Consider the following 11,253-nt stretch of genomic DNA (forward strand, 5'->3'; position numbering starts at 1 on the left):
GATACATGACAGTGTAAACGCAATATCATATTACTCTATCCTAAGGAATGCAACTGCGCACATGCACAAAAAAGATGGTTTTTATGAAAATGTATGTATAAATATGTGACAAAATGTATTTAATTAGAATGCTATGCACCCTCATAGAGTTGTTATGGATGTTCTTTAAGCATTATCTAGTTTAGGCCAACACCCACATCATGGGGAATGTAGAGGCTTTGTAGCTATGACCATTTGTTTTCTTTTGTTTTGTATTATCCTGGAGAGGATAAACAAACGTGAATATGTATACAAGCCTTTTGATCAAACATGAAGATATGTATAGATCATGTTACCCTGTACACCAGCTCTTACCATTTACAAGACTTAATAAACAGAAAAGATGGTACATAATTTGGTGGGTTTTTTTTTTTAGTTAAAAGATTAATGAGTCACGTGTTTTGATATTTATAACTGACAAGAGCTCTGAGGACTTTTGTTACTTCAGTTGTGAATTTAAATCTAAAACAAATGTTTAAATGATTGAGACTAATAAAAAGGTGATCTCTGGAAAAACAAAAGTGTTACTCATATTTGAAATCTATTGCAACCAATTGTCTTCAAAAGTCACCTATATGTATTTTAATTTAAATATAAAAAACTTTATGGAAGACTAGCAAGAAGAAAGCCAATGTTGAAATCTATAATAAGCCCTGTTTAGAGTCAGCCACTAGTCATGTAATGGATATATGAAAGTAAGGGGCTCTGCTCTGAGATCCAAATAAAATTGTTGTGCCTACATGTTAAACCTTATGTGATGAGGAAAAAACTAAATACTGCCCATCACCCTAAACAGAGCCTCAACACTGTGACACCTGGTGGTGAATGCTTTTTTTCAGCAGCTGCAGGAAAGGTTGTCAGAGTTGGTGTAAAGAATAAAAGAGCTAAAGACAGGACAAAACCAGAAGACAACCTGTTAGAGGCTGTAAAAGAATTGAGACTAGGGCGGAGGTACATCTTCCAGGAGGACAACACTAAATATACAGCCAAAGCTACAGTGACTGGATTTAGATTAGGTTTTCCCAAACCTTTTGTACAAGTATCACCTCCAAAAATCTTAAAATGTTCCTCGGACAACCATCCTGAGATACATTTTAGAATAGTTGAACACCAGGGCTTGAGAAAAGACATAGAAATTCTTATTCATTGGCATGATTTGTTCAAAGGTGTAACTTGATCGCATGTTCCATTTTAAACCAGACATTGGAAGGAAAATACACAACAGTGAATTTGACAAAAAATCAAATATTTCTCACCAACTCCCTCCTCAAAATCAAATATGGCTGCTTTGCCTAATCTTTCACACATGCATACAGTCTCCTCTAGTGAATGTATAGCAAATGTTTGAATGCACCAACTGTAGAGACATAGATTGTTATTAGTAGCTGTTGTTACCAGCAGTCACCCTGATTATTGTACATATAAATTCACAAATTCCACTGATTTTCGAACTTCAAAGTGGGACATGGTTGAGTTTGTGGCTGTTTGTGCCTTTTAGCTTTAAATCACCATTCATTTGTTTGTATTTATCATGTAAACAATAATCCCAAAATGCATGCTAAGTTCCACTAAAAGCAACCCACATACCACTGGTGGTACTTGTACCACTGCTTGAGAACCACGGGTTTAAATTAAAGCATGTTATAATGGCTCATTCAAAGTTTAGACCTAAATCCAATTAAGAATCTGTGTCAAGACCTGCAAATTTATGTTCTGCAGCAAATGTTACTGATCTAAAGCTATTTTTAAACAAGAGCGAAAACAAAATGTCAGTCTCTGTATGTCCACAATGAAATGTGGCAATATAAAGTAGTAACTAAAAGGGAGTGATTACAAACAAACATGCACTGTATTGCCAAAAGTATTTGTCTGTTTACTTGTTTACATGTACATGACCTTTGATGACGTCCTATTCTTAATCTATAACGTCCAGTTTGTTGATGGATCTACCGTTGCCAGCAATAGCAACATTAAATATTCTGTAAACATCTTCCACAAGGTTTAGGAGTGTGTTCATAGTTAGACGAGAAAAGCAGAATTGTAGCCTCCACTCTTCATCTCAAAGGTGTTCAGGAAGGTTGAGCTCAGGACTCTGCAGGCCGGTCAAATTTCTCCACATCAAACTCTATACACCTGCAGTCATGGAAGTGGTTGGAACACCGAAATTTACTGATTTGGTGGTGTGACACAATACTTTTGGCAATATAGTGTATTTCTTAGCATTAACTCAAATCTCCATGATTGTCTAAAAGTAAATAGAAGTGTTTAATCCTAATATTTATGTCATTATTTAAATAATTAATTATGCAAATATAATGTTCTGTTTATGTTTTGAACACCACAAATTTAGTCTTGTCATCAATGGCAATGAGTTTAATTAACAGTTTACATAGCTAGACAGCTAACATGAGAAAACTACATATTCCAAAACCATCATCTTCTGACGCCCCCTGTTTTCAGCCAATCAGAGCGTTCCGGTGACGTGATGTTTTGCTGGCATTCTGTCAGTGTTTTTCTTTTTTTTTTTTTTCCCATCGACCACGTGGAAGAGCAACTTTCAGCAGCCTTTCACACTGAAATCAGCGGCTTTCCAAACCATTTTTACCGTCCGCTGCGCGACGCTGATCTGGGTCTGAGATGTCAGCGGCAGGACAGACCTCCAGGAGCCTGGAGATCCCGGCTGTCCGGAGGATCGCTATCCACGATGCAGCCCACATGCCCAAGGAGTACTCCACGACCCCGGGGGGCACTCTTTTCAGCACCACGCCAGGAGGTAAACATACTCTGACAAGAGGTGGAAAGTTTAGGATGTTTTATTTTTTTTATTTTTTATTTTTGGATCATTAGGTTTTACACATCAGATTCGGTAACATTAACCAGAGAAGGAGACCATGCAGTCAGACGTAAACTATTTATAGTGCTGCTCTTACAGCTGCTGTTGTAGCGCTGCAGAAACATGTTTACAAGAGGAGGGCTTAATGGTGTAATACTAAACAGTATGGATCTTGGTTCTGTTGTCTGTTTTAAATGCAGAAAAATAAGAGGATGCACTGTAAACTATTATTGCTGTTTTAACTGTATATTACTTTATTTAAAACTGTCCTTCAAGCCAATGTCCTTCAAGACTGTGTTTTATTGTACAGTTTGTGATTTTCACAGTAAACCAACTGTTTTTATCTTATTTTCTGTTTGTTGACATGTTTCTGTCAAAGCTGCAATAATTGAAATTACTAAAATAAACAGCCATTATTCCATGATAAGAGGAAATAGGCTTCTGGTTTTGACTTAACTTGAAAATTTTTGATGAACAGCATTCTTTGATTTTCACATAAGGTGATTTTTTTTTTTTTTTCTGTGCTAATTGCACAAAGAAACATTACTGTAGAACTGTAAGAAGTAATCATGTAGAGCATTTTATACAAAATTTAACAGTAAGCCTTTAAGTTACTCATGTTCGTTTTTATTGTAAAACAGTTTAACTGTTATTACTTGTACACTAGTGACGCTCTTCTATATGTTAGTTTGATATTCATTTTACTGTACAATTAAAGTAAATAAACAATTTACTGTGAAGTTGGCAAAGAAAACCTAAATAAATAAAATAGCTGTGTGATATTAATTTCTTTTCTTATAAGATTCATGCTGTTTGCAAAAACTCCTCATCAGTCATCAACAAACTGTCAAATATGCACAGCGTGGGGATTTTGTTGAAGGAAAAGTGTTGTTTTTGTGTCTCCACCCTTAGTCCTTGCTGTGAAAATCTGGCTCGGATGCCACATGTTCATTTTCACTGATAACATGTTCTGTAACATCACCAGTTCGGAAAGGTTCAACAGATAAAACACAACGTCATTAGGGTGTGTGACTAAAGAAGAAATCAAGGTTACTGGTCATGGGGACGCATGGATATACACAATGTAAAACAGAAAATAGTAACTCGGGTGTCACCCACTAACAGTATTTATTTTATATTCATAGTTTTTGTAGTTTTTTTTTTATCCAAGATTTTTCATGCATTTCAACATTAAATATATTTTATTACATAAATTTGTTTTTTGTTTTTTTATTGTAGCAGAATAATCTCACACAGAAAACAATTGTTTCAAATGGAACTTTTTCATACCTCCATTGTTCTCACTGCATGTTGTGACAAGATAAACGTGACTCCTTATTCCTCCGTGTTTGTAAGTTGTTTTTAATGTTTTAATTATGGTTGTAGATAAGAGGAAATTTCATTAGCTATTTTTTTAGTGACCACTATCTGAGTTATAGGTTAAGCATGTTCCTTTCCATCTTAAAGAGTAGCAAATCTAAATAGATATAATGCCTTATATTAATGTATTGACATTTGTACAAAAAATGTGTTTATATGCATAAAAGTTGTTACATTCAAGTCTATAAGTCGAAATAAAAACATAAACCTTAGATGAAAGCAATGAACCTTTTGGTTGAAAAATAAAACCAAGTTAAACAAAATGTAAAGGTGACTTTTAATCAAAACAACTTTATAAAAAATGTGGTTTGGGTCTTTATAAATCCTCTGTCATACACATAGGAAAATAACTTTAAGACTGATATATCTGGCCGTGGCCCTGGTGGTGTGGGGGTTAAGCATGCGTCCATGGGCAGAGGCTATAGTCCTTGATACGGCTGTCCCTGGTTCGAGTCCCAGACCTGGTGACCATTGCCAAATGTCTCCCCCTGTCTTTGGCCTTTTTCCTGTCTACATACTGCCAAAAAATAAAGGCCTCTAGTGCTGCAAAAAAACTGAAATATCTAAGACACCAGTGATATTATCCTAATCAGACAGACATTACCAACTATTAGATATTATAAATAAATACCTATTTCAGCTGTTGTTCAGTCTAAATGCTGATTGTATGATATCTTAGGTCAGTGGCGTCCAAATCTTTTGCCATGTGTGTCAAAATTGTCAAATTAAAAGTTGTGACGCAGAAGTTTTTGGCATAACTTCCCTGACTCCCAGGGTGCATGGGGAGGGAAAACCTCACACCTTCATCAAATTAAAAGTTCTCACAGGCTATAAATATTAAAGTTTTTTTGTTTTATTTTTACTAGCTCCACAATAAACTAGAGACACAGTATTGTCTCTTCTTAGGAGCAAAAAAAGGACAAGGCTCTCTCTTTTCTTAAAAGCACTGCCAAGTTTTAGTTTCTCTGCATTTCAGGCTAATGGCAAAGCTTGTTGCCTAAATGCGCGAGGTCAGTTTTGCTCTACAAAAAAATTATCTCATGATGGTTTCCTAATTCTGTGTTTGACTTTATGAAATCAAAACTGCATCTGGAATCAAAGTAGAAAGGCAACATTAATGAAATATGAATCTTTGTTTGTATGGGTGCAATGCTTTAATGAATGAATGGGTGCGCCTAAGTCTACTTTTGAGAAAAAGTGACTGGATTTTTTTGGTCTTATGTACTCTGAATTTTAAAAGGAGGCAAACCATGTCAGTAAAAGCCAAATATTTCTGCTTTTTTAAATTGAAGTTGTGGGCCAAACAATATTTGACAGCAAAAGATGGTCAAAGCATGACTTTTTTTTCTCTGCTGTGGTAATGCTGTCACCTGCAGGTACTAGAATCATCTACGACAGGAAGTTCCTACTGCAGTGTCGGACCTCTCCTCTGACCCGTACGCCTCCCAAACTTCCTGATATTCCCGGAGTCACAAGCCCGCTCGACCCAGACTCGTCCAACAATGAAAACCACCCAGAAGAATTACCCAGCAACGAGGACGACCACAATCTGCACACAAAGGAGAACTCGGGTACAATTTCTCATTTGCCAGCTGACTTTGTACGTTCTTATTTCTGTCAGCTAAATGCTGCTTTTTTCTCTCCTACAGCAGAAGACGCCCAGTTTGAAATGGACATCTAAACATTAGCAGTAATAACGAATGAAATAATGCTAACATTTATGTAGTTATGAAATGGTGTAAATGACAATTCCAGTCTTAGTCAGCTTTATAATCTGACATTTGCTAAAATGTTAAAGCCAAAACATCAACTGATAACTAAAACAGTTTTTCACTTTGTTTCATCATTTCTAAAATCTGTGATAAGTAATTCCATAATTAGTTTTTAAAACTGATGTGAGTTATGTTTCTTAATAATTTAAAAGGTATTTATATGGACTCCATTAATGACCGCTGTAGATGGCAGTCTAGTTTTGGTATCTGTAATAACCCTTTTTGGTCACATAGGGGCAGCAGACAAAAACGACACAGTTTTCTGTCAATTTCAAGTCACTTTATTTGCCAGCATCACCTCAGTTGTTTAAACACTCAGTGAATGTGATGTTACATGAATTACAAGGTGTGGTCTTGTTATTATAGGACTGTGTTTTATTGTCACTTGTATGTTCTTTGCTCCTTAACCTCAAAAAACATTTTATAATCATGTGATGCTTTTTTAATGGAAAAAAAATGAAACCTCACCCAAGACGGTAAAATGAAATATTTTTGGCTGCAAAATGTTACATTAAGTTGAAGCTTTGACAATTTTTACTGTGAAGGTCATTAAACGTGGCTGTTTATGCATTCTTTAACCAGAACTAAACAATTGTTCCTTATCTGTGATTTATTTTTCTTGTTTTAAAAATATGAACAAACTTAATAAATAAGTTTAATTTAAAACGTAAAAAAATACTCAGAGCCCTATTTTATACACCGGGCTCCCAAATGCCTACAGTACACACCAAAAGTTTGGACACACCTTTTCATTCAAAGAGTTTTCTTTATTTTCACGACTATGAATATTGTAGCTTCACACTGAAGGCATCAAAACTATGAATTAACACATGTGGAATTATATACTGAACAAAAACGTGTGAAATAACTGAAAATATGTCTTATATTCTAGGTTCTTCAAAGTAGCCACCTTTTGCTTTGATTACTGCTCTGCACACTCTTGGTATTCTGTTGATGAGCTTCAAGAGGTAGTCACCTGAAATGGTTTTCACTTCACAGGTGTGCCCGGTCAGGTTTAATAAATGGGATTTCAAGCCTTATAAATGGGGTTGGGACCATCATTTGTGTTGTGCCGGAGGTTGATACAGTACACAGCTAATAGTCCTACTGAATAGACTATTAGAATTTGTATTATGGCAAGAAAAAAGCAGCTAAGTAAAGAAAAACAAGTGGCCATCATTACTTTAAGAAAGGAAGGTCAGTCAGTCTGAACAATTGGGAAAACTTTAAGTGTCCCCAAGTGCAGTCGCAAAAACCATCAAGTACTACAAAGAAACCGGCTCACATGAGGACCGCCCCAGGAAAGGAAGACCAAGAGTCACCTCTGCTGCGGATGATAAGTTCATCCGAGTCACCAGCCTCAGAAATCGCAGGTTAACAGCAGCTCAGATTAAAGAACAGGTCAATGCCACACAGAGTTCTAGCAGCAGACACATCTCTAGAACAACTGTTAAGAGGAGACTGTGTGAATCAGGCCTTCATGGTAAAATAGCTGCTAGGAAACCACTGCTGAGGACAGGCAACAAGTAGAAGAGACTTGTTTGGGCTAAAGAACACAAGGAATGGACATTAGACCAGTGGAAATCTGTGCTTTGGTCTGAGTTCAAGTTTGAGATCTTTGGTTCCAACCACCGTGTCTTTGTGCGGCGCAGAAGAGGTGAACAGATGGACTCTACATGCCTGGTTCCCACCGTGAAGCATGGAGGAGGAGGTGTGATGGTGTGGGGGTGCTTTGCTGGTGACACTGTTGGGGATTTATTCAAAATTGAAGGCATACTGAACCAGCATGGCTACCACAGCATCTTGCAGTGGCATGCTATTCCATCAGGTTTGCGTTTAGTTGGACCATCATTTATTTTTCAACAGGACAATGACCCCAAACACACCTCCAGGCTGTGTAAGGGCTATTTGACCAAGAAGGAGAGTGATGGGGTGCTGCGCCAGATGACCTGGCCTCCACAGTCACCGGACCTGAACCCAATCGTGATGGTTTGGGGTGAGCTGGACCGCAGAGTGAAGGCAAAAAGGCCAACAAATGCTAAGCATCTCTGGGAACTCCTTCAAGACTGTTGGAAAACCATTACAGGTGACTACCTCTTGAATCTCATCAACAGAATACCAAGAGTGTGCGGAGCAGTAATCAAAGCAAAAGGTGGCTACTTTGAAGAACCTAGAATATAAGACATATTTTCAGTTGTTTCACACTTTTTTGTTCAGTATATAATTCCACATGTGTTAATTCATAGTTTTGATGCCTTCAATGTGAAGCTACAATATTCATAGTCATGAAAATAAAGAAAACTCTTTGAATGAGAAGGTGTGTTCAAACTTTTGGTCTGTACTGTACATACATTTAGATGCATAAATATCAAATACATTTATGGCTTTTCATGATTTGTTTGAATTCTTTATCCAGGGTAAAACACTTGAAGTAAATGTTTTTTTAATGGTAGACAGTTTGAACTAATTGTGTATTTTCTGTAGTCCATACAGGGACAAAATAACACACTTTTAAATACAGACGTAAAAAAGCGTATGACAGCCTGTGTGGTTTTCATATTTATTTGATGATGTGGATATTCAAAATGAATTATAACAATACTAAGAAATCTAACCATTTAGATAAGCAATAAATAATTAAGAAAATTCAAACGTTTTCTGTAAAATGTAAAAAAAAAAAACAATTATGAGAACACCCCACATTTATTCCAACTTAAAATGACTAAAATCACATCCAGGAGTATCACATGATTAGGACATTGTTATCCATCATTTTAAAGCTGATTTGCCTTGTTTAAATTTCAGACATTTGGTTTGGTGTGGTTCTGATTTTTTTAAAGTGTGAGTGAACAGCTCAGTGAGATCGTATGTCTGAGGCTGGGATCTAAAGAGGTCTCAAAAAATATATAAAATCACCCATTTCACTATTCAGGAAATAGTCTACAAGTGGAGGACATTCAAAACAACTAACCAAGCAAGTTCACCCTGAAAGCCCTTAAATGTCATCATAGGTCTTAAAGCTGGTTCTTCCCACTGTTGGTCTGAAACTTTATGGCTGGACAAAGCATGGGGGTGGGATTCCATGGTTTTGCTGCAGCAGGACCTGGCCAGTTCCCCATCTGTGTATCAGAGGGTGCTTAAAGAAAAATATAAAAACAATTAAGCTGAAGTAAAACTCAATATTAACCCAAAGCATACCAGTATATCCATCAAGCACTGGCTGAGAAAAAAGAAATGGAAAGTTCTGAGCCAAGTCAAAGCCCAGATCTTGATCTCAGAGAGGCTGTAAAAGGACTTGAAACAGTGTACTTGAAAGCACCTGGACAAACACCTCACAGCTAAAACTGATGATTGACCAGTGCTCAGAACAATGGGAAGGTCCAAGGAACGTTGTGTCAAGTCCTAGATTTTGGTGAAATTAGGAAAGGATGTTGGAACCGTTACTAATAAAACTGTAGATTCCAAGATTGGGATGTAGCATCACTTTGCTGAAGTCTGGAAGAAGTCCCAAACTGTCATCAAATGATTTAAAATTCTTTAGGGTATTCGGGAACAACCCAGGGCTCATCAAGGCTCAAGCCTGCAATGAACGGGAACTGCTGAAAAGCCTGTTTCCCTGTTCACAGAGAAACAACTTTGGCATCAAAAAGGATGTAGGCAACAGTGCTCAAACAAATCATTAAAAAAACCCAGATCAATATGACATTTATGCCATGTAAGCCTCGACTTGAGCACCAAATTTGTGTTTCTAACTTGTATTGAAATTAATCTCTTTTTGGGTGAAAAAAAAAATATATTGGTCAATCAAATAAAAACCATCGAAAAACCACATTCCTCTGGTAGAACACATGTAACTTCTTATCCACATAATTTATTGTATTATCATGCATAGCAAACATATGTGTGGGTCAGTATGACCCAAACATTCCAATGCATTTACACTATTCTGGCATTTGTCAGTTCATTGGCATTAAAAGTCATTGCACATTCAATGAGAACAGTTTGTACATAAAAGCACAACCAGATGTATGTGTAAAAATCAAATAGTGCATCTGTTAATGGAGCCCACATCAACTCCAGCTATTTAGTCCTATTTGATTTCGTTCATTGAAACATTGACAGAATGTTGCCTTTCTTGCTTCTGTTACAGAGTCGATGTAAAGTGCCTGTAGATTTTTGTCTACCGTATTTTCCGCACTATAAGGCGCACCGGATTATAAGGCGCACCTTCAATGAATGGCCTATTTTAGAACTTTTTTCATATATAGGGCGCACCGGATTATAAGGCGCATAGAATAGAAGCTACTGCAGTCAAACGTTTGACTGGGGTTGCGTTATGCATCCACTAGATGGAGCTGTGCTAAAGAGAATGTCAACAAAACAGTCAGATAAGTCAGTCAGTCAAACTTTATTAATACACTACAAACCAGCGTTCTGATAACTCCATTCACTCTCATGGTAAGGTCTCCTCTACATAGAATTCTATTGAATAGAGCCAACCGCACGTTAGGAATGCATTGGAGTCTATGAAGTTGAAGTTGAAATCAAACGTTAGTTAAAACGTGAAAGGGAACTTTTCCCTGATTCAGTAAACACGTAAAAGAAACAGTTTGATGCACTAAATCAAACGTTAATACTGTTAACCTTTCCTGTTTCTGTCCCCTGACCGTAGTCTGATGACACAGGGGAGACGCTTTCTCCAGGGCCGAAGTTACTAGTTTCCTCGGGGTTAACTCCCTCACTCATACGTTGCTGAGTTGAGCATGAAGAAACAGCATCAAAACACTGAGTTGTTGACGAGATTCAGGGTTCTTTTTAATGACTTTGCAGCACGTAAAAACACAGGGCTTACAGACTCATACACCGCTGCTCCGGTCGCCGTCTCTACCCACCCCACACACACAATAATACCGACGTCACTCCTTCACTCTTGATTCTCAGCTACGGCAGCACATAGCGCCACCTCTGTCCGGAGGAGTAATGTCAACATCTTCCATACACACACACGAAACATACACCACACACACTGAGCTTCTAATCACATATAGTTCAGGCAATTCCTGCAACAGTACATTCAAACGTTATACACACACAAGTGGTGTTGGACTAGGAGTAAGCACAGTACAGGTGTTTGCCGCTATTACTTCGGCGACGCCCCTGACTACGGTAGCCGTAGTGCTGCAAGCGGTGCGGCTTTATAGTTTACCAGTCGTACTGAAACATTTTGAC

The 11,253-nt window shown here is 37.4% G+C and overlaps 1 protein-coding gene across 2 annotated transcripts; it reads left to right on the top strand.

Annotated features, from left to right (window-relative positions):
* Positions 1 to 2,566: 2,566 nt before the first annotated feature.
* Positions 2,567 to 6,613, top strand: LOC124872717 (eukaryotic translation initiation factor 4E-binding protein 1-like). Of its 2 annotated transcripts, none has more exons than XM_047373004.1 (3): positions 2,567 to 2,812; positions 5,629 to 5,823; positions 5,902 to 6,613. In XM_047373004.1, exons 1-3 carry the CDS (start codon positions 2,677 to 2,679, stop codon positions 5,931 to 5,933), a joined length of 363 nt encoding a protein of 120 aa, XP_047228960.1. In that variant the 5' UTR covers positions 2,567 to 2,676; the 3' UTR covers positions 5,934 to 6,613. The 2 variants fall into 2 exon arrangements, with proteins under 2 accessions (XP_047228960.1, XP_047228961.1); XM_047373005.1 differs by having other exon boundaries at positions 5,905 to 6,613.
* The last annotated feature ends 4,640 nt before the right edge of the window (positions 6,614 to 11,253 follow it).

Source organism: Girardinichthys multiradiatus, chromosome 8 (assembly GCF_021462225.1).
Source record: "Girardinichthys multiradiatus isolate DD_20200921_A chromosome 8, DD_fGirMul_XY1, whole genome shotgun sequence".
In the NCBI taxonomy this organism is placed as follows: domain Eukaryota; kingdom Metazoa; phylum Chordata; class Actinopteri; order Cyprinodontiformes; family Goodeidae; genus Girardinichthys; species Girardinichthys multiradiatus.